The sequence below is a fragment of the Pipistrellus hanaki genome, assembly GCF_964339955.1.
Source record: "Pipistrellus hanaki genome assembly, chromosome: 2".
Classification (NCBI taxonomy): domain Eukaryota; kingdom Metazoa; phylum Chordata; class Mammalia; order Chiroptera; family Vespertilionidae; genus Pipistrellus; species Pipistrellus hanaki.
This window is the reverse complement of record NC_140504.1, coordinates 173,004,921-173,028,501: the sequence shown is the minus strand read 5'-3', so window position 1 is coordinate 173,028,501 and position 23,581 is coordinate 173,004,921. Positions and strand designations below refer to the sequence as shown.

The 23,581-nt window shown below is 59.6% G+C and overlaps 1 protein-coding gene across 14 annotated transcripts in view; it reads right to left on the bottom strand.

Moving 5' to 3' along the window:
* PTPRF (protein tyrosine phosphatase receptor type F) overlaps positions 1-23,581 on the bottom strand; it is an 87,573-nt gene that overhangs the window by 63,352 nt on the left and 640 nt on the right. For all 14 annotated transcript variants that reach the window (XM_084874458.1, XM_084874468.1, XM_084874459.1 and 11 more), the window contains exons 2-5: positions 17,268-17,341; positions 9,518-9,653; positions 566-711; positions 262-403 (exon numbers count right to left, since the gene is read on the bottom strand). In XM_084874458.1, the coding sequence (XP_084730584.1) occupies positions 262-403; positions 566-711; positions 9,518-9,608 (379 nt within the window). In that variant the 5' untranslated portion in view covers positions 9,609-9,653; positions 17,268-17,341. The remainder of the gene's footprint in view (positions 1-261; positions 404-565; positions 712-9,517; positions 9,654-17,267; positions 17,342-23,581) is intronic.

Below are 23,581 nucleotides of genomic sequence, written 5' to 3'. Positions count from 1 at the left end.
CCTAGACCCCTCCCCCCCAGGTAAGTTCCCCATCGCAGCAGAATACAGACACGAGGCACACAGCCTCAGCAGAAGCCGAACAATCCAGGCCAGATCCAGAGACCATCCCTGTCCACTGCTCAACCTCAGAATGCCCAGTGCTCCTTCCCGCCACACACACACACCAGCCCAGGGCAGGGACAGAGCTGGCTGGCTGGCTGGTTCTTCCCAGACACCAGTCCACTCCCCACCCCCCATGCCATGTCCTTCCCTGGCACTTACCTTCCAGGACCGAGAGCTTGGCACTGGTGTTGATCTCTCCCAGACTGTTGGTGGCCGTGCACTCGTAGATGGCTTCATCGCGCTGCACCCGTAGCGGCTGGATCCGCAGCACGGACCCTGCCCCGTCGTCAAACTCGATGACCTGTCAGGGGGCAGACACTCGGTCACAACTTGCTCTGGGTCAGCCATCCTCCTGCCTCCAAGAGGCCCCCAGAGAGAGAGACAGAGAGGGAGGCAGATGTGAGTCAGGCTCTGCAGTAGGCAGACCCTGAGCCCCATCTACACCTCCCGCCCAAGGGCGTACCTCGAAGCGCTGGGAGCTGACTTTCTTCCCCTTCTTCATCCACGTGATGCGTGGCTTGGGCTCCCCTGTGGCTTGGCACACGAAGGAGGCCACCCCTCCTGACAGCCCGGTCTGGTCCTCGGGGACCTTAATGAAGACAGGTTTGCCTGGAGAGAGAGACGGAGAGACCAAGTCAGCACCAGACAGTCGCTATAGACATGGCCAACACTAGGTGGCAGTCACGGGGATGGGGTCCAGGCAAAAGAGACCTACAGAAGAAATGACACCAACACCTAACTCTTATACAGTGCTCTGTGCCGGGCACACTTCAAACAGCTGTAGGCTTGTAAGGCGGGCGCTATAATGACCTCTGGCTATAAAGAAGGAAAACAAGGCACAGAGAGCTTGAGGGGTGGATTTGCCCAACGTGACACAGTGGGTTAGTGGCAGAGCTAAGATCTGAATTCAGACATTCTGAGTTTGGAGTCCACGCTTTAACTGCTACCTATCTGTCTCCCATGCCCCCACCAATTCCAAGCTCTAGGACAAAGGCATGCTGAGAGCTGCCAGGAACAGCCCCAGCATCTCCCCCAGATTTGCCCCCCCCCCAAATGTTTTCCACCTCAGTGACGGTACCTTCACCCACGCCGAGGCTCAAGCGAGAAACCACGGCCCCTCCTCTCCTCCGGCCCCCACATACCGCCAGTCCCCAAGGTCTAGACATTCCACCTCCTAAGCATCGCTGGACGTTTTCCCAGGTGAATGCTTTCCTGTAAATCTGCCCCCTCATCCTGCCCCCACTGACAGGATTATTGCCTTCGGACAGCCTGGCTGTCTCCCCGAAGTGTCCACAGGGAGGCGGGGAGGGAGGCAGGGAGAGGAGGGGGTTCAGCCACCGGACTGCCATGCCCACATCACCAGGAGCCCCCACCCCCACCCCAGGAGCACCAGTCCCTGCGAACCCCAGCACCCAGGGTCACAAGACCAGAGAAACCCGGGCTTCACTAAGACGTAGCAACACCTCGTTAATCCTGACAGAGGATCCATTTTCTATTAATCAGGCCAATGAGCAGCTCCAGGAAGGCTAATACCGTGGGAAATGACCTTTCAGTCCACCTGCTCGGTGCGGATGCATCCAGGCTTGGCCGGGTCCCTGGCACTGAGACCTGTGTGTGTGTGTGCAATGACGACAATACTTCGCCAAGCACCCACTCTGCACCAGGCACTTTATCTCATGATTATTACCACCCTCCCACCGCCCCCGTTACAGGCTCAGAAAGGTCAAGCCACTTGTCCAAGGTCACACAGCCAAGGAGCGGCACATCTGAGACTGGAATTCAAGCCTGTTTGATTCCAAAACACCAGGCACGAAACAGTTCTCACACGGTATGGGTGGGGGCCCCGTCGAGAGCTGGGTCCGTGGTGTGGTGGTGCCAGAGCCAGACCAGAGAAGGCCGAGGAGGGAGTGTGAGGTGAAGAAGCGGAGAGAAGAATTAGTGGCTGTAAACAGGGAAGATAAAGAAAATATGGCACCTGGAGAGCATGAGGGTTGGAGGAGATGTTTTGCATTTTTTCTTTTCCAAGAAGTGAAAAGACAATGATTAACTGCTGATGGGAAGGAGCCAGCAGAGAGGGAGAGGGTGCCAGTCCAGTGGAGGGAGGAGGGACGAAGGATGGGGCAGGGGATGGGGCAGGTCCCTGAGGAGGGGAGGGGTCCGGGGGAGCACAGGGTCCGGAGTGAAGCTGCAGGGACGGAGAGCGAGGAGGGCTCAGCCTTGTGGGGAGCGGGGAGGTACCCATCTCGCTGAGCGCCCGGGGCCCAGGGGCCTCCAGAGGGTTTACGTAATTACTAAGCCCACCGCGTTTTCGGAGCCTCCGTTTCCTCATCGGCACACTGGTGCCGGCGGCGGGGTCTGTGCAGACGAGATGTGATGTCTGCACACTGCTTCCTCGTGGGCCGTGCGTGAGGGCGGCCCCTGGCATTGTACGCCTTAAAACAATCCCGGGAGGTAGGCTGTATTATCATCCCCATTTCTAAAATGGAGACTCGGGAGGTTAACGAAAGGACAAGTCGCAGAGTGATTTTGGGGCAGAGCCAGGGCTGGATCTGGCGTTCCGAATCCTGAAGTCGGGGACTCCCCTGGCTGCTCTCGAAGGGGCCAGAGGAGCCAGGCACGGCCTCGGTGGGGAACACACACACACTTGGTGGGGACGATGGCGTGCGGACAGCACAAAGGTTCAGGAAGCCTGTCCGTCCCACCCTTCTCCCGACCACCCTCCGAAGGAGGCTCTGGATGCCCCCCCGTCTGCAGCTGTCTGCTCGGCCTGTCTTTTTCATTTACTTATTTATTTTTAATATATTTTATTGACTTTTTACAGAGAGGAAGGGAGAGGGATAGAGAGTCGGAAACATCGATGAGAGAGAAACATCCATCAGGTACCTCCTGCACCCCCCCCTCCCCCACTAGGGATGTGCCCACAACCAAGGTACATGCCCCTGACCGGAATCGAATCCGGGACTCTTCAGTCCGCAGGCCGACGCTCTATCCACTGAGCCGAACCGGTTTCGGCTCCGCCTGTCTCTGTCAGATAGGTCCTCAGGCCTCTTCCAGATAGGCGAACAGGACTCTGTCCACCCAGCTCCATCGGGGCGGGGGCGGGGGCACCTCCTGTCCGTCACTACACACACTGTGCACCCTTCCTCAGCCCCAAGGACCTCCAGACCATCCTCCTCTCCTCCTGCACGGCCACCCCCTGGGCCCAGGCACCCTTTCCCCGACCTGAACCTTCCACCGGCCCAACAGGCAGTGTTCCTGCCTCTAGCCTGGCCCCCTCCAGTCTGTTCTTTACTCAGCAGCCAGGGTGCACGCACAGCCTCTCTTCCCGGACCGAAACTTTCCAAAGGCCTCCCGCCGCTCTCCAAACAAAATGTAAACTGTCCCGGCAGACAGAGCCATGGCAGGCCTGACCCGGAGCCCTGGCTCCCCAGCCCCTGGGAAAGCAATGTCCTCCACGGCCCCGGGGCCTTGGCATGAGGCTGGTCCTCTCCCACACACCTCTTTCCCTGCCAACTCCTGTTTGCCTTTTTCTGAACTCAATTTGAAAAGTCATTTCCTCAGGAAACGGTCTTCGGTCCCCCTGCCCTGGTCCCCACCTCCTCCATTATTAGCTCAGTTCCTGGCGACGAGCTCTCGGGTCACCCCACCTGCCTCCCTCAGAGCCCTGCTCTCATCATTTGTGGTGTGCGTGTGTGAAGGTTATCGCCTTTTTCCACATTTCGGGGAGTATTTGAGTCACGGCTGCTTCCCCACCCAGGACAATAGCCCTGGGCAGGGCAGGCACCCTGCCTGCCTCCCTTGGCCTCCTGTCCCTGTGGCAGTGCCCGACCCAGGTCCTGGCACGCAGGCAGGGGTGCAGAACAAGTGAACAGGCACCAGGCAAGAAGGGTAAGGGGACCAGATGTCCCGCTTTGGGCCAGACAGTCCCGAGTCCCGCGGCGTTTTAAAAAAAAGTCCCGATTTTTTTCAAAAAAATCGGGACTTTTTTTTAAAACGCTGCGGGATGCGGGACAAATTGTTAAAAATCGGGGCTGTCCCGCCCAAAGCGGGACGTCCGGTCACCTTAAAGGGGGCCTGCTGGGGGGGGCAGGGGGGCGGAGTCTGCAGCCCCTCACCCCCCGCGGGGGAGCCCCCTCCACCAGCGAGAGAAGCCCCGGGGAGAAGCCCTTCTTGGCCCCCTCCCGCGCGCCCGCCTGCACAGAAACCCGAGCCGGAACCTGCCGAACCAGAACGGCCGGGCCAGCGCGCCCGGGGGCGGGGCCTCCGCGCCAAACAAAGAACCAGAAACTGGGGAGTGGCTCTCAGACAGGTCCGGGTCAGGAGAGAGCGAGGAGGGGAAAGGCCTTGGTACCGTGCGGAGGCTGGACGGGGCCCAAGGCCCGGGGCCACGGAGGAGGCAGAACACCCCGTGGGGCCTGGAGCGGGGCCAGTGCCCCGCCTGGCCACCCACCCACCAGCGTTTGGCAAGACTGGCAGTGCAGCCCAAGCCTCGGGCAGCCCAGGGGGGGCCGGGCCCTCGCCTCCGTCTGGCCCGGCTCTGGCTTTCCTCAGCCCCCCCCCCCCCCGAGTGTGTCCCCCACCCCCCACCCAAGGGCGCCTCGCACTGCACAGGAGCCAAAACAAACTCCAGCTCATCCCCGGCCCAAAGCCCCGCCGAGCCCGCGCCCCTTTTGTTCACCAGGCAGACCTGTAAGCAGGTAGCAGAAACTCGAAAGTCTCTCTCTCCCCCCAGCTCCAAGCCCTGTGTCTGCCTCTCTCCCCACTCCCTTCCCCACTCTCACTCCTGCTAACCTCTCCAGGCTCCCCTATCTTGACTCCTTCAAAAAAAAACCAGCACCTGCCACGGGCCACGTACTGCGCTGGAGCACGGCTCAGCCCCCCCACCCAGGCCTGCTCCGACAGGCCAGGCCCGTGGGCACCTCCTTGCCTTTGTGTGCGCCCTGCCCCGCTCGGGCGTCCCACCCCCAAGCCTGTGGGAGCCTGCTCAGCACCCAGAAGCCCTGGGGCTGCGGAGACCATGCAAGGTGGGCGAGAGGCAACGGCGGGCTGGCCTGGGAGCGGGCGGGCAGCCGGACTGGGGGACAGCCACACGGGGCCACCTCCAGGGCTCCTCCGCCGAGACTCGCTGCTATTCTGTGCCTTCCCTGCGGAGGGCCCGGACACACGGCGCAAACAGCACGCGGAAGCAGAGGGCAGACGCGCGGCAGCGAGGGACTGCCAGGCAGGGGAGGGTGCTCCGGGGAGGTGGTTTCCCAGGCCCTGAGCCGCCTAATGAGCTGGGGACTCATTAGTCCCGGCTCCGGTGACCGCCCCTGCCCCCCACCCAGGAAGCAGGCTCAAAGACAACCCTGGGTTCTTGGGGGACACCCAGGGAGCCCTGGGTCCTGGTCTCCGGTGGGGGAAGTACACACGAGGTGCCAGGTGCCGGGAACAGGTGACCTCGGTTAGCCTGTTCAGTGATTGCCCTCGTTGCGCAATAGGAAAGCAGGCCCCGAGAGAGAAAACAACCTGCTGGAAGTCCCACAGAGGGCAGAGTCTAGACGGGAGTCCAGGTCCCCGCTGCCCGCGAGGACAGGTGGGAGGGCTCTGCAGAGCTGCGGGCAGCACCCAGCGTGTTCCAGCTCCACAGGCAATGGGGTGGGGTGGGGTGGGGGCAGGGGATGATGTGACAGACACATCCTCCGCTACTCAGACCCTTGTGGCCACCCACCACCTGCCCCTCCAGCCATCGGGCATCCTACTCTCGGCTCCTAAGATTCCAAGTAACGGAGCCATAGCCAGGGCCCCTGCATCCCTGACTGTCCCTGGGGACAAACAGGGCATGGCTCTCACTGAGGCTCTCCCATGAGCTCCATGGAGAAGCCTAGGCCCACCAGTGCTTCTTCCCCCAATCTCATCTCGTTATGTGATACACCCCCCTCCCCCAATTAGCAAATGGGGGCTCCCCCTCTTCCAGGAAGTCTCCCAGCCCTCCTCCCAAGACCCTTAGGTCACCGCCTCTGTGCCCAGCCAGCTCCCAGCTCCCGCAGCACCTGCGGTAGTAACTCACACTTCAGGCTCCGAAGGCAGGCCTGTGTGGGTTCTTCCCCCCGGCACCTGCCCCGCACCGCAGATCAGCAGAAACCTCCTCCTCCTCCTCTGGGCCGCCTCTGGCCCCACAGCCTCCGCTGGAGAAGCCGTGAAGCCCCAGGCTGGGGGGATTGCCCAAGCCCCAGGTGCCCAGGTCTCCCTCGGATCTGACTAGGCATCGATGCTGGGGCCCCTGGGCGGCTAACCCTGGCAGCTGCCTCTCCACCTCCCTCCCCTCCGCTCCCCTCCGCGGCCAGGGCCCCCATTCATTTGTCTCGTTAGGAGGCCCATGGAAACACATTTGTCCGCGCCACGCTTCACTGCTCCGGTCGTCGGTTCTCCGGGGTGCCCGCCCTACCTTTGGCGGCAGCCCTGTCCACGTGGGAGGCTCGCCCCTGGCGAGAAGTCTCCCAAGCCCAGCTCCAGCCTGGCCACGGGGGGGGGCCAGACCCAGAAGTGCACGCGGTGCAAGGCAGGCCTGGAAGACAGGCCCGGCCCAGGCCCCCGGCCCATGGCTCTCTGCCTGGGAGCAGAGCCCAATTCACCTACTTCAGGGTCTCTGGCTGGTTCCTACATTCAAGACCCTGACCTCTGGTTCTTAAGGGACCAGCGTGAAGGTGTTTAGACTCTGCTCTAAAAACCGTTCTGCTCTGCACCGATTTCTACTCGGGGCCCATCCCTTCCTTCATTCACCAGGATCCGAGCTGGACATGGCCTGATCCCTCGGAGCTCACAGTCCAGTAGGACAGGCGGACCTAAAGCGGACGGTCACAATCATGCAGTCCGAGGGGAGTACGGAGGACTAGCACACGGAGGAAGTGATGGCTCCAGCTGAGCAGGAACTGGCCGGGGAAGGGGATGGGGAGGAGTGTTCCAAGCAGAGGAAACAAGAGGCACAGAGGCCTGGGGGGAACTGAGCAACTGGGAGAGGTCCGCACGGGGGAGAGGATGTGGGAGGGGAGGGTCCAGAGTGAGTGCAGGATACGGTTGGCGGATGCTTGACAGCGCAGGGCCTAACGGAGAGCTGAGACCCTTAGGCTTGATCCTGAAGGCAACAGAGAGGCAACTGAGGGCTTTTATTACTATTTTAAAACATTTTTATTAATTTCAGAGAGGAAGGGAGAGAGAGAGATGGAAACATCAATGAAGAGAATCACTGATTGGCTCGAGCCCACAACCCCGGCATGTGCCCTTAACTGGAACTGAACCTGGGACCCTTCAGTCTGTAGGCCGATGCTCTATCCACTGAGCCAAACCGATTTTGGCTTTTAAATATATCTTATTGATTTTTCACAGAGAGGAAGAGAGAGGGCGAGAGAGTCAGAAACACTGATGAGAGAGAAACGTTGATCAGCTGCCTCCTGCCTCCTGCACACCCCCCACTGGGGATGTGCCCGCACCAAGGCACATGCCCTTGACCGGAATCGAACCTGGGACCCTTCAGACTGCAGGCCGACGCTCTATCCACGGAGCCAAACCAGCTAGGGCAGTGAGGGGTTTTAAACTGCGGGTGGGGGTGACATGATCAGGCTTTCATCTCGCAGCGTGACTTTTACTTTGGGACGAAGAATGGATGAGGAGAAGGGAGACGGGAGACAAGGAAGCCACGAGGAGGCTGCTGCGCACAAAAGCCCAGACCAGAGCCGAGGGTGGCTTGGGCGAAGGGAGCGCGGAGAGCAGTGGATGCATTCCAAAGATATTTAGACGGTAGAGACAACAGGCCTCGGTGATGGATTAGAGGTGGGGAGTGAGAGGGAGGCGCTGGAGGAGGCCCAGGTTTCTGACTTGGGTGGCGGGGTGGGTGGTAATGCCTTGCGCCGGGAGAGAAAACACAGGAAGACGAGCAGGTTTGGGGGGATGAGCGCGAGGGGTACAGGTTGGGGCACGCTGGGCCTGAAGCAGGGGGAAAGGCAGTCATTCTCCCAGGATGTGTTGACTCCGAAAGCCCAGCTGGGCAGTCCTCCCTCTGCCTTCCCGCTCCCTGTCTGCAGGCCCTGAGAGCGTCCAGGGTGGGGGAGGGAGAGCAATGTCCAAGGGCCACGATGTCCAAGGGCCACAATGTCCAAGGGCTACTGACCACACCTAAGTCCTGACAAGCCCTCGCTCCCTGCCAATGTGGGAGACACCAGATGACTTTTACCCCGACCTGTCCCTAAGGCTCAAGCAGTCTCCAGCCACCCCATCCCCACCCTGCTCCGGCGGGTCCAGCCCTCCCATTGCCTGCACCTCAGTGCTCCCACTACCCCTCCCCTCCCTCTTGCCCTTCTAGCCCCACCAGGGAGGACAAAGGGCAGGAGCTCCCGTCCAACCCCTCCCCAGATCTGGTCCTGAATAACTAATGAGCCATTAGGAGAAAGGGCTGGTGTGGAGCAAGGACAGGGATCTTTGCCTGGCGACTTGAAGGGGGCGGGGGATGCGGAAAACCCTATGGCCTGCTGACCCCTGGGTTGGCCGGGAGCCACCTCTGGGCTCAGAGCAGGCTGGGAACAGCCCCTTCCCCCAGGGACCTTGGCTCCGACCTCGCCCCTCCCCCTCAGCGTGCAGATTGGCTAAAACCGCCCCGTGCCCCGCCTCCCACCAGTAACCAAGCAATGGTAACCATGGTGACGGGGCGGCCAGTCTCATAGTGCCAGGCAGGGGGAAGGGCGGCAGGAAAGGGACTAAAGTTCGGAGTTGGATCGGGCTGGGCAGGGGACAATCCCACCTCCCCCAACACACACACACAGGAGTGCTGGAGCCCCACTTCCTCCTGGGCAAGTGCAGAGGGCAGGGGAGAAGGGGATGCCCCTTTGTCTGGAAGATTGAGGGGAAGGAGGGCTCAGCGTCTCCACACCTCCATCTCCCGGGGTCCAGCCCAGGGAAGAGCTACAATGGCTCTGCCTCCTGCGCCCCCTCTGTGTCTGTGGATACAAGTGGCATTCCATGTTCATTCACATTCCTCGTGCATCACCACCCCCCCATTCCCACGCCAACCCCCGACATGGCTCCCGCTGGGCCTTCTGCACAGATCTGCAGCGGCGGACACCATACACGCCTGAGCATGTCACCCAGTGACCACATGAGTCTCGGACATGTCTTGCTGCCAGCCCATAAAACAGGATAACACTCCGACGCGCCCAGTCCTGCAGGGCCTTAGGGGACACGCGGCATTCCACAGGATGCGCCCAGCAAGCATGGATGGGGGTTCTCCGTGTGGGGGGTTCTTTCTAGGACGGGAGGCCTGGAGGGGTATCCGGCCATCCTGTCTCTTTCCTGGTAGCTGGTCCTGTCCCCATCCCAGAGCCCAGCAAGGAGGGGCACCATCTTTGGAGCTGGGAGATGGCACCCCTGGAAGGGTCAGACTTACTGTCGCCGTGGGCGCCGGCCACCAAGCCAAGCATCACGAGTGCGGGCACAAGGAGGAGCATTCTCTGCCCTGGTGCTGGTCCAGGGGCCATCCAGAGCTCCAGCGCCACAGCCAGCCGCGGCCCAGGACAATCGACCTGTGGCGGAGAGAAGGGCGAGCTCGTCAGCTGTTATTTACCCACCCATGTCCCTATTGCCCACCCATGCCACCTCCTGGCCTTACCACCCAGACACCTGCTCATCCTCACGGGCCATCCGGAGCCCAGGCCAACAGATACCCCCTTGTACTGTTCAATGATCACCTTCTGACCCCTGTGACCACCTAGGCTGCTCACTGACCCTCCAGTGACCCCACCCCCTTCAAATAGCCCAATAGTCACACTATAGAGAGAGAGAGGAGTATGAGGCCTTCAGGCCGAAACCGGTTTGGCTCATTGGATAGAGCATCGGTCTGCGGACTGAAAGGTCCCAGGTTCGATTACAGTCAAGGGCATGTACATTGGCTGCGGGCACATCCCCAGTAGGGGGTGTGCAGGAGGCAGCTGGTGGATGTTTCTCTCTCATCGATGCTTCTAGCTCTCTATCCCTCTCTCTTCCTCTCGGTAAAAAAAAAGTGAATAAAATAAAATAATAATAATAATAAAAAGAGGCCTTCAGGTCATTCCCTAAACCTGAGCAGGGGGCAGGGACTAATGAAACCAGTGTGCAGGGACGCTCCATCCCAGAGCCTGCCTTCCCAACTGGCCTCCCTAAGGGGCAGGGACAGGGAATCGAGGTCAGAGAGACAGAGACTGCACACGACAGGGCAGAGACAGAGATCAGGGCGAAGTTAGCAGACCCACAGGGGCTAGGGGCCCCAGAGCCCCCGGGCACCCTGCTCCCCCTCCTCTCTCGGCGGGGAGGGAACAGGCAGGAGGCCAGACCCCACATGCTGAGTGCAGACCTGAGCGCACACTTGATAGTGATGGCTGATAGGATCCAGGAATCAGAGCCTGGAGTCAAAGCCACAGCCGGTCCGGGTTCGCCGGGACACGCTCTAGACAAGTTGCAGCTGCCCACCTGGCCACCCCCGACCTGCCGATCCCCGCGGCACCTCCCCATTCCGATAGGAAACCATAGGGAGGCCCTCGTGGCCCGGAATGGGGGTGCTGAACCCTGGATCCAACCCGTACCCCCTCTGCTCTTGTCCCAGCAGGGCCACGGGCAAACGTCACAGAGCCCCAGGCTCCAAAGTCGCACCCACACAGACAGGAACCTGTGCAGGGGGAAGATCACACGTGGGGCTCCCTGAACGCCTCCAGGACTTTGCGCACACACACCACGCGGTATAGATGGCACTGCTCTCGTGGCCCAGCCCCAAGGGGGAGCTTCTGAGGGCCCCTTCCAGGCCCCCCCAGAGAGGGCTTCGGGTGCACACCAGGGACCACCCGCTTTGTTTCTGCTTTCCTCTGGGCAGGGGCTGGCTCCTTCGTCTCTCACCGATGCTCTAAGAATGCCACCGCACATAGAGGGGGAGCGAGTGATAGTGAATACACCTCGGGGCCCTGCGGTGGGAGGCACTGACTCTGGCGGGAGAGTTGTGGTCACAGCTGGCCCACATAAGAAATTTGCTCTACAATAGCTAGGATTTGGAAACAGCCTAGGTGCCCGTCAGCAGATGATTGGATCCAAAAACTATGGTACATCTACACAATGGAATACTATGCTGCCATGAAAAAAGAAAGGAATTCTCATCATTTGCAGCAACCTGGATGGCATTGGAGAACATCATGATGAGTGAAATAAGCCAGTCAATGAAAGAGAAACACCACATGACCTCACTCATTTATGGATAACAAAGAACATTATAAACTGGTGAACCAAAAGATAGATACAGAGACAGTAAAATAACAAGCAGACTGTCAAATTACAACGGGGAGGGTAGGGAGATCTGGGGGAGATAAGAGATCAACCGAAGGACTTGTATACATGCATATAAGTACAACCAATGGACACAAAACTCTGGGGAGGGAGGGCATGTCTGGGAGGGGGAGGGCAATGGTAAGATATGTACACGGATAATAATTTAATAAAAAAATAAGGGAAAAAAATTTTAAAAAAATTAAAAAAAAATTTGCAAGGAGGGGACAGGACTACAGGGAGAGAGTAGAAGAGGCCTTCACAGAGGTGAACACGATAGGACAGGGCTCGAAGGCGGCTCTACTCCTCCCTAGAACTCGAACCCTAGCCTCAACTGAGAAAGCCAAAGGTCCCGAGATCAGAGCGCAGTGGGTGGGCAAAGCAAGCAGGACTGCGAAGTGGGAGGGGCTGAACACAAAGGGAAGTGGGAGGGAGGTGTCCCTTGTCCCGGATCTTGCCGGAAGTCTGAGACAGGGGCTGAGCAGTGTGAGGAAGTTGACAGGGGTACATGGGCATCCAGCCCCATCCTTCTATGCAACACCTGGGATTCTGCTCCACGGTCACACAGCTCCGGTGGCTGAGACCGGGAGAGGGAGCCCCCGCCATGATGCCCTCCCCGCATGGCCATTTGGGGGACGGGAGGTCACATATCACAGAGCCCTGTCTGGGCTCGGTCATCCTGGCACTGTGTTCAGCGGTGCAGCCAACAGCAGAAGTCCACATCCCGGCAGCCATCAGGAGGCGAAACGCCCCGTCAGGCTGACGGGCAGGTATGGTCCCGACACAACCATCCTGGAGTCCCCTGTCTTTTGGTGCAACACTCCCCGTGAAGAGATCATGGCTCACAGCTTCGGGGAGTGCTGCACCAAAAGACAGGGAGAGGGGCTTCCACAGACATCATGGGGGCAACAGCACAACATCCACAAGGGTTTAACCTCAGGAAAAGCAGCCGGGGTGAGCCCCCTCGGTGCAGGCTGCACAGGGACTTCACCCCGACGAACACACATCCTGGGAGCTTAGCTCCTTGGTTTGGACAGAAAAGGGGATGAAACGACATAACACGGGTGTTACGAAGGTGCAATTAGCCAGCACAGTCACCCTGAGGTAACTCCCCAATATCATTATCACAGAGGCTCGTCCCCGGTAGCTGTCCTGGTGCACACAGCAACGTAACGCCCAGGTGCGGACATCCCAGAGGGAGAGCTGTCCAGTCCGGACACCAACATGGCGTAGAGGCCCCACCCGTCATGAGAGCGCAGCTGCCTGGCAGACATTGCCGTTGTGTCACTCTGCAGCACTCTACCACAGAGATGTCGCCCGGTATAGACGGGAAGGGTTCTGTGTCTATAACACAGCCCCCACGGGGATGTAACTCCAGAGCAGACAGCACGAGGGACGACGCTGGATGAGGTTCTGGCCGTGGTGTCAGAGCACCTGGGCTTCCGGCAGCTGCATCCGGATGTGACAAAAGACACGTGGCTCCTGCTTGGGGGCTCCGGGACCCTTCCTGTTTCTGGGTCTAGCGCACGCATGACCCTGTTCAGATCCAGAAAGCACAACAGACAAAAGTGGAGAAACTGAAAAGACCTTCCCTCCCCAGAGCTCTCCTCCAGCGGCCCATGGGCTCAGGGACATGGCTGCCGGGAGAGGAGAGGTACGGACACACACACACAGGCACGTTCTCAGGGAACTGCTCAGGCAGCCGCGTAGCTGTCCGAAGCAGGGCTTCTCTCTCACCAGCTCGTGGCATGAGCAAGCCCCCCCCCCCCCCGCACCCCCCTTCCAGATTCTGGGCACAGAGCCTGTCCCGTGTCAGGTGGTGCAGGCCACCCCCAGCTCCGGGGCCCCCTCGTCCAGAGTCCCCAACCCCCGGACGGCCCCCACTCCAGGGTGCTCAGGGTCAGCCGTCACCCGTGGGGGAAAGGCGGGCGAGGAGCAGAGAGGGGCGGAGGCCAGCCTTGAAGGGGCTGCAGAGAACCTACTGAAACCATGTGAAGAGCAGAGCCACTCCCGCCACTGCGGCCGGGTGAGCCTGGGCTTCTAACACCTGAGCCGCCACGAGGCCCGAGCACGCGCACACTCGGGCGCGTCTCTGATCGGCGCCGGGGGCCGTCGGTGCTAGCGCACGGACGTGGCCAGGAAAACCAGCCCCACGCTGTATGAGGCTGCAGAACAGAATTAAATGCCATCTTCCTACATTCAGCTGGCTTTTAACGTATCCCTTTTCTTTGCTACGTCAGTGTGAAGCTGCCAACTGCCCTTTCTCGGGAAGAACTGTCCTTTATTCTCAAACGTTGTCCTTGGTTTTAAAATGTCCTTTCTGGAACGAAATGATGGTGGTAGCAGATAGCAGTTATTATTATTATTATTATTTTTTTTAAAGTAACGTCCTTATTTGGCAAAATAAAAAAATTGCCAACCCCATGCCTGGCCCCCAAGTGCTTTTGGAAACTGCACTGGTTTGTGAAATCAAAGGCGCTGGGAGTCACTGCTCTGAGGGAGAAGGGAGGAAGAGCAGGCACCACACCAAGCCACGGGACTCAATACGATCGTCATGGAAATGCACGTTACACAGAGGTCAGGTCACCTCCGTGCAGCCCAACCGAGCCACCCCTGTCAGCCTTACAGCCACACCCCCAGGAGACCCCTTGCCGCCAGAAACGGGGCAGGTGGGGGTGGTTTCCCCTGGCTGGAGCACAGCTGGGATCCTGCTGACCTCCTTGTGAATATGCAAACACAGATTGATTTGTTTCCCTCGGGCACACGCTATTATTCACAAATATTAATTAATCTCCAAATGCCACCTGTTCCTCCCGTCTCTTCCCCAGGCCAGAGAACCCTGGTTCCCAGGAGGCTGGGGCCCCACCATGGACATCAGCAGAAGGAGGGGTGCCCAGGGCCCCACGGAGCGCCGGCCATGGGAGAGGCCGGTGTTTGAGCAAGAGGAGCCCGAGGGCGGTGGGAGCTGGAAGCCGGAAGCCGCTCATCTTCTCATCAGCGGGCGGCTCCGAGCCCTTTGTCACGTCCCGGACAGTTCACCGCGCGGCTCTGCAGCAGCGGTGGCGGCGGAAACGGGCTCCTTACACTTGGGAAGGGAAAACCAACGTGTTTCCCAACTCTCACCCAACCCACCGCCGAATGACGGCCGGAATCAATCACAGGCTCGGCCGGGCCTCCAGCCCCGGGGAAGGAGGCGGCCGACGGCAGGTTGCCTGGCCTGTCCCTCTTCCCGCCCGCTGGCCTGTCATGGAGCCACAGCCCGCCTGCCCTCCCACAGCTGGGCCCCCTCGGGTTCCCAGTCTCCCCTGAGAGTGGAGAGGGGATTAGAGAGACTGTCCCAGCATCTCTGAGGGGAAAGAGGAAGGCACAAGGTCCAGCAGAGGCAGAGCTCTGGGGGCAGACCCAGGGCACCTTCCTACAGCCACAGTCCCTCAGCCACCAGCCCTCAGCCTCCCTCCCCAGGGGAGTGGAGCCTCCTTTGGGGTAACGCTCACCCAGGTGGCTGCCCCCAGGGCCTCTGCTCTCTCTACTGAGAAGGAGGCCCTTCTCCTGTCCCCACCTACTCACCTTTCAGAACTCAGCCCAAGTGGCCCATCCCTAACTTAGCTTCCTGGACGGGCCGTCCCCAGTTCTCCAGGTTGGTACAGATTAGGAAAGGCAGCAAGAGGAGATACCAACCCAGGGTGGTTCCATCCCCCATGGGACATTACACAACGTCTGGGGACATTTGTCAACACTGAGGACCAGGGTGGGGGGACAAGTGCTACTGGCATCGAGTGGGAAGGAACCAGGAGGCTGCTAGCTATCCCACAGACATCCTACAAGAGGCCACAGAGGGGTATCTGGTCCATGTCAACAGTTCTGAGGCTGAAAAACCCTGATGTAGACAGCAGGATCTTTCCACGGACATAGCCTAGCCTGGTGTGACCTGCCCTGGACCCGGCCCCAGACCCCAGTCCCCTACGAGCACGCTGGGCCCGTACCCACGGAGGCCTCCGCCTGTATTAGCTGTCCAGGGGCCCTAGGGTCTCAGGGCGTCTTCCCCGCCCCCTCCACCTCAGTGCTGCCTCCAGAAACAGCTTTACGGGAACCGCACCCCTGCACCCCTGCCAGCAGCAAGCAGCCTCCCCGGAAGACAGGGAGTTCCACTGGCAGGCACCTCTCCCGGGAAGACTGGGCTCCCGGGAGGTAAGAGATCCATCATCTCAGATCGGACAGGTAAAGGGACACAAGGTGCCCCCACACCCGCCCGCCCCATCTCCCCCTTCCAACCCGTGACAAGTCCCTTCTCGCTGCACCTTCCAAACAGCCTCCGTGCCCGCTCACCGCACAGGGCCTGGCCCCCGCGGGTACCCACCGCGCGCTCTTCGCCCTCCCCCGCCCAGGCCGAACCGTCTCCTCCGCGCCCTCTTCATTCAGTCCGTGCGGAGCTGCTCGGTGAGCCCGCTGGGCCCGGAGCCAGGAGGCAGGAGGATGAACAGGGAGTCCTGGGCTCTGCCTTCCAGGAGCTCTCCGAGGACGGCTCCTCCTCCAGGTCCCCCTCAGCGAGAGTGCCGCCGTGACCCGGTCACCCAAGCCAACCAGTCCTCCTTCCATGCTCCCTCCTCCTCAGCCCACAGCCAGCGGGCCAGGACGTCTGAATCTGCCCCGCACCCATCCCAACCACCACAGGTCGGTAAGACCACCCACCTTTTTTTTTTTTTTTATAAAATATTTTATTGATTTTTTACAGAGAGGAAGAGAGAAGGATAGAGAGTTAGAAACATCGATGGGAGAGAATCATCGATCGGCTGCCTCCTGCACACTCCCCACTGGGTAGTGTGCACAACCAAGGTACATGCCCTTGACCGGAATCGAACCTGGGACCCTTCAGTCCACTGGCTGAGGCTCTATCCACTGAGCCCAAACTGGTTTCGGCACCACCCACCTTTTTTCAAAATCCTCACTCAAGGATACACTTATTGATTTTTAGAGAGAGGGAGGAACATCAATGTGAGAGAGGAACACTGATGGATTGCCCCTGTACACACCCCAACTGGGAATGGAACCCATCGCCTTGTGGTGCATGGGGTGACGCGCCAAGAGGCCTGGTCAGGGCACTGCTGGCCTTTTAAGTGGGCCTCTGGACACTCCCTCCCACTCCACTGTGTACACAAACCAGTGCCCCTTTAAGCTCACAAAAAGGCACATCTGATCGTGTCCCTCAATCACCCCTTGCTCGCTGTTGTATTTCCACAGCAGACACAATGTTTCCTAAGTAGACAAAAGGATGGGAAAATAGGTAGGGGAAGGCCCGGATGCTGCTTCTCTGCCCAAGAATCTTTAATGACGCCATATCACCCTCAGGAAAAAGTCCAGTGTTCAGCCCAACACCCAAGGCCCATCCTGTTCTGGTTCCCAACCTCCCTCTCCAGCCCACCCACCCACTTGTGCTTCCGGCGGAAAGAAAAGAGGAGTGGACCTCAAGGAGACCAGGAATGAGGCGCTCCGGATCCTGTGGGTACCCTACTCCTCCGACCACAACTGGCAGTTGTAGAAGAGAAACACGGCAAACGGAAAAGCAGAGATCCCAGGGTGTCACCCAGAAGCCTACGTCACACCTACAGCAGCCGACAAACTGAAGAGCAGTCCCCACCCAGCTCCACCATCCATTCCGGTCAGAAACCCGGACAGCATCCCTGACACCCCCCGCCCCTCCCTCATGCCCCACACTCAGCCCTTCACCCCGTCCTGTCCACTCCAGCTCCCTCAGAGCACCCACAGCCCTCCTCTCCACCCCATCCCCGCCTCCCCGGTCCAGGCCTCCGTCAGCTCGGCCGCATGCCCACCCCGCACACTCCGGGCACACTCACCGGGTCTCTGCTTGCTCACACCAGTTGCTCGTGGACAACCAGCACTCTTGGAGAACCGAGGCCTCTGCTCCTTCCTGGAGAGAGTGGACAGAATGAGAACATTAAGAACTTCCTCACAGAATAACCACTGGCACAGAAAGACCTTCAACGTTTACTGTTTGTGCAGGGAGGGGGGGGGGAGCAGGTTCCCGAGGGAAGGTCCCCGTTTAGTGAAAACACCCTTCAGGTCCCTCATTCACGCCTATTCGATACTCCTGAGCACCTACTGTGTGCCAGGCTTTCTCCCAGCCCCCCAGGAGGAGCTGTGAACAGCACCGCCCAAGTCCCTGGCCTCAGCAGTAACCCTGTGTCCCAACTCCTCGGCATAACCGTCCAGCCGGCGGACAGCTGGCGAGGCCCACCGCTCAGCACTACCTGCCCGTGCCCCCCTCCCTCCCACCAGCCAACTGCAGCAGCTTCCTCTTCCGGTCCTCAGAGGTGCCACGTTTCTGCCCGTCTCCCAGCCTCCGCCTCTGTCCCCGCCTGGAACACACCGGCCATGTTTTCCTCGCCAACTGCCCCTCAGATCTCCGAGCCAATGGTGCTTTCTCCCATGATATCCTACACTGCATGCTGGGCCTTGCCTCGGAGCAGTGACCACAAATGTGATGATTTATTTATTTATACATCTGCTGAGTGGTCGCTGAGTCACACCCACACGCTGGGTGTGTGCCCGGGCCAGCTCTGTATCCCCAGGACCCAGCAGAGAGCTGGCACACAGTAGGTGGTCCGTCCAGATCTGCGGAATGAGGGGATGCAGGCACGAAGGAGTTCGCAGAAAACGGGCCAGCTTCGAAGAACCACACCAGCATACGTGCGGCCTTCAAAGACGCGTTAGAAACAATATTTATTTTTTTTTACTTTCCGCTTCTCTGTAATTTTTTAAAATGAAGGCGTGCCCTGGGATGCCTCCTCCGCTGGCACCCGCACAGCAACAAAGCCCGGCCCCTTGCTTCTAGAGCCATTACGGAGCCTCCACCGGGGTGGGCACCATCCCGGGTGGGGGCGGGGGCCAGGCACGCCCACTCCCTCTCCTCCCCTCCTCACCGCAGCTCAGCGACTTGTGGGTGCCCATTAAGACACAGGCTACACCTCGAAACAGGCTTATCCTCAACCTCCCGCCCCCACATGCACATGGATCCCCGCCCCACATAGCAATGCCATCTTCGCTCCTCCCAAAGCCGCCGACACCCAGAATGGGGCTCAGGGAGGGGGTCCTCAGCAGCCCAGGCCAGCCTCCTGGATCTGGGAACCATCCTCACTTGAGACCGACCGCCTCTGCCCACGCGGGGGACGTCCTCGCGGACGGGAGACTCACCAGCCCAGGACCATCCGCCTGGCCCTGTGGGTCTCACCCTCTCCTGCCTCCATCACCCCCGGCCCCCAAGAACCAACAACAGTCCTGGGACTCGCTCAGGAGGGCTCCCCTCCCCCAGACCACTGAACTTCTCCACAAAGTCCCCTCTGGCCGCTGCTCCCAGCACGCAGGCCGTCAGGCGGGTCTGGCCAGACAAACCAGCTCCCGTGTCCGAAACTCAAAGGCCCATTTGTCTGGGGATGCCAGCAGGGCCTCCCCGGTGCCAGATGTGAGGCTGTTGGCTCTACCGTGGCGCAGGGACCCCGGGGCAGAGGAGCAGAGTCCCAGGATCCGATCCCCGCCTCCCTCCCCAGCCAGCAGGCAACACAGCCGCTTCCATGGCCACACCAGGAGACCGGGGCTGGTGTCCACAGACGGGACCTCCGCTGAGCAGGAGCCGCACCTGGACAGAGGTATGTGCTCTGAATGGCCAAAGGCGGGCAGAGAGCAGATAAAACCGGCCTTTGGAAAGACCCTGGAGCACACAGATTGGCCTCGGGGCAGGATTCAACAGCACCTGGAACCACACCAGTCCAGGATCAACCTGGCCCCCCCAACCCACCTAGACCGACAATCAGAATCACCCAGAATGACTCTAGACTCATCCTAAGATAAGCGCAGAATGATCAGAACTACTGGATACACCCAGAAGATCAACTAGAAAGCTACTCAGAAAGAACCTGACTGGTGCCGGAAACAGGTTAGATATCTCTGATGGGCATCCGGAGAGGCCTCAGAAGGGCTGAGGTGGGCGGCCAGGACCAAGATCAGGTAAGAAGGCGTTGGCAGCACCCTGGCATGGCCCCTCCAGAGCAACCCTCAGGCAAGCCCCCTCGGCTGCCCCAGGAACCGGACGCAGCAGCCTCAGCCCTGCCGAGGAGCGAGAACCATCCTTTCCAGATCTGGAGGTTGGGGAGACTCAAAATACTGGTGCCTCTGAGCCTCAGAGGCAGACACAGGAAGAAAGAACCTCACTAGATACCCGGGGTTCAGGCGGGGTGAGGGAGATGGGCAAGTGAACATGCTGAGAATCCCCTCCTATATCTGGGAAATGTCCAAACACAGGGTCTCTTCCCCAGGGCTTCCTCCTCCAGTCTCCTCATACCGGCCCATCTGAAGATCAAAAATACCCGAGCAACACACACAATCCCACAAACGCGACTGGGCGCGAGAGCAGGCACTCCCTTTGCCGAGCTCCCCAACCTGCCAGCCGAAGCTCAGAGCTGCAGCTACTTTGGCCGAGCAGGTGCCCTGCCCTTCACAAGGCGGTCTGTAAGACCTCTCATTCCGACGGAGGTGGGTGTGCACCGCCATGCTGGTCACAGTGGTGCTCCCTAGATGCCAGGCCTGTCCTGTAGCACTTGCAGCACATTAACGTCAATCCTCACAACAACCCCATCGACGCAGAATGTTATCACACACAGTCGACAAAGTGAGAAAACTGACTCAGAGATGTGAAGTTTGCTCAAAGTTACACTGCCACAAACAAAGTTGAACCCCAGCAATTAGAAACCAGAGTCTGCGCTCTTAACCCGCTGAGGTTGTCTTCTCTTGATGAGCACAGCTCTACCCTCGTAACTCTCCATCCTGTCACCGGCCCAGGCTTCTCTCTCACACTCCAGGTGCTCCCGCTCAACCCCCCTGCTGGAGGTCCGGAGACACACACACACACACACACCGGCCCAGACCTCAAATGCTGCATCTCAAAGCAATGTGTCCCACCCTGAGCTCATGGTCTGCCTTCCAAATCTACCCGTCCTCCTAAGTCCCTAGCTCTGTGAAGGCCCCACTTTTCACTTCCGGGAACCTGGGCCCCTTCCTCTTCCTCACCCCACATCCAACAAACCATCCTGTCTTAAATGTGCCTTCTAAATGGCTCAGTGCCACTGCCCTATCCAAGCCACCATTCTCTCTCACCTGACTTACCTGAACCCTCCACCTCACTGAGCATCCTGCCTTCATCCATTTCCCACAACCACAGAACCCTCTCCCAGAAACAAATCTGATCACATGTGTAACACCCTGCGCATCTTCCACTCCCAGGCTTTTATCCTTTGGGTCTCCCTGGGGTGTTCTCGGAATAAAGTCACAGCTACTGAAGCAGGCATTCAAGGCCCTCTGTGATCCACTATATCTCTGATACCCCATACGTAACAAGTCTCTGAGTGAGTCTTTACTTGTACTGTGTTTTTTTGTGTGTGTCCATTCCCTCCCCCCGTCTGGAATGCCCTTTCTTCAACTGGAAAACTCCTATTCATCTCTCAAAACCCAATTCAGATAGCCCCTTCTTGGTATCCTCTGGGACTTATCTCACTTTGACCTCTGGACTCTCTCCCCTCTGCCTTTTCCTATTAAATACCCCTAACTTTCTAACCTCAGCTCAGAATTTGAGTTGCTTTAGGTGAACTCATGATGAGCTGCTAAGGGGTGGTGGGCTGCCTCTTCTGCACAGCTGTTAGTCCCTCAGGAAGCAGAACAGCCGGGCTGAAAGTGCCTAGCCCAGAGTTTGGCGCACAGTTGGCAATCAATAAGAGGCTACGGAATTGCTCTACAATCCCATGATGCAATCTGTTTCCCCAGGGACCATGAGCTTCTCAAGGGCAAGACCCTGGCTGCAAGCTTGGTCCACGCACACAGCAGTGTCACAATCACAGCGGAAGCGAATGCCACTGCTGCTGATGCGCTATCATCCAGTTGCCTTGGATTCTCACAACTGCCTTTGATTAGACGCCCCAATTTACAGGGGGTATAACTGAGCCTTCGGGAGGAAATGAGCTCCTCGAGGTCTCAAGTCAAAATGTGGGAGAGCTATATTATGTGTCACAGCCTCTGTGGAGAAGGTCTAGCTGCCACCTCCCCCTGACCAAGGGCTTTCAATAATGGACTCCCAGAGTTAGGGAGAGAGGGGAGAGAGAGGGGAGCACAGATCACCAGGGCCAGCATTTTGTGGCATTCCAATACAATTTCCAAGAAAAGTTTTAGCCAGTCTCCCTTTACTGTGCCCCCCCCGCAAAAAAAAAAACACACACACACAATTCCTGCTTCACCACCACTCAGATCCAGCCTCCTCTTTTAGAAGTCCATACACCACATCCACCTCCCAGGGTGGGTGCACAAAGCTGAACAGAGGAGGTCAGGAGGTGCTAGGGGGAGAAAGACAGGGAGGAAGGAATGATATCAAAACAACTTCCCTGCTAAAGGGAAGAAAAGAGGAGGAGAGGAAGAACACACGGAAAAGAAAATACGACTAGACTAGACATTTCCAACGAGGACCCTGAGCAAGCAAAAACGTGCAAGAAAGTGGGCATGAGAATGCACAGGGCCTGCGTGTGCACACGCCCCTCCCTGGGTGTGCACGGTGGTGCTGTGAGAGCACACGCATGAAGGGGCTGGTGCAGGGCCTGCAAGCACAGCAGATTTCTCATCTCCGGCTGCCATGCAGGCCCCAGTGTGCCAGCGTGAGGGCAGGGAGGCAAGTGGATGTGCGTGTGGGGTGAGCTGAGTGTGGAAACGAGGGGGTGTGAGTGTGTGGCCTGTGCCTGGGGCGGCGGATGTGGGGAGCTGTGCCTGGGGAGTTACACCTGCTGCTCCTTTAAGTCCTGGGTTTGTCCATATAATCAGTGAAAAACCGGGATTTTCTTGCTCTCTTGAAGCAAGCAAGAGTTAACAAGGCGCCAAGCATAGAATTTCCTGAGATTTCCTGTCAGAACCCTCCTCTGGATCACATCAGATCCCTGCTGCCACCGGAAGAATCCCTCCGCAGACCCTTTCCCTTTTGGGGGTGGGGATGGGATTCTTCTCTCTCCCAGACCCCGCTGGAAGCTCCCCGGGGCTCCCTTTCCAGGCCTCTCACCCCAGAGCACTTCCGGGGTTCCCCAGCCAGATCCCGCACAGGGTCACTCTGGATCCCTGCCCTTGTCTGTTCAGGAGCCAAAGTGGAGCCTTGATCACCAACCAACACACTCAGCAGCCCAGCCTCCCAGGCTGCGCGTCCCCGTCCCCGGGGAATCCAGAGGCTCCCCTCACCCCGGCAGCCTCCCTCCCTTCCCTTCCGCAGCTCGCACAGGGGCAGGGCTCCCACCCCCAACCTGTTCCACCCAGGGGCCCCGTGCTGGGGCGTCGGGGGAGTGCTGAAACGGGGAGAAAGGCTGGCCCTTCCTCCACCCTGGGATGGAAGAACCTGAGGGGCAGCATTCCACAGAAATGGGGAGGGGGCCTCGCGGAGGAATGCGGAGCCGCCAGGAGACCAGGGAGACAGGACCCAGGGAGAGACCCAGGAAGGGAGACCCGGAGATGGGGGGGGGGGGGGGGGACCGCAGCAGTGAACCCCGAGGAGGAACGCAGAGACCCGGGGGGAGAGAGAACAGAGAGACCGGGGAGGGAGAGCAGAGGCAGCCCCCGGGATTGCGGCGGGGGGAAGGGGAGGTGCGTTGGGGAGGCAGTGACACAGGGAGACAGAGACACAGAGATGCTGAAGGGCAGAGACAGAGCCCGAGACACAGGAGGGAAGGAAGAACGGAGCGCAGATACACAAACGCGGGCACCGCGACGAGGACCGGGGCACCCGGGGACGGGACGGGGCGGGACGGGACGGGGCGCGGGCGGCGGAGTGAACTTTCCGGAGCGGGTGCGAGTGGACACGTCCTCCCGGGGCAGGTCGCTCCGGGGCCTCTGGGCACGGCCCGGGGTGGGTGGGGTGGATCCAGCCCGCCCCGGCCCGACCCCGGCCCCGGCCCCTCCCCAGCCCGCACTGGCGATGGAGGGGGGAGGGGGGTGAGGGTTCCAAACTCGCGCCTGCCCGGCGCACCCCGGGACCGCACGTGCGCCAGGGCCGCGAGCGAGCGAGCCGGGCCGCGTCGCTGCGGCTCCCCCGCCGGCGGGGAGGGGGCGCCGGCGCGGCGGGGGCGCGGCCTGGACC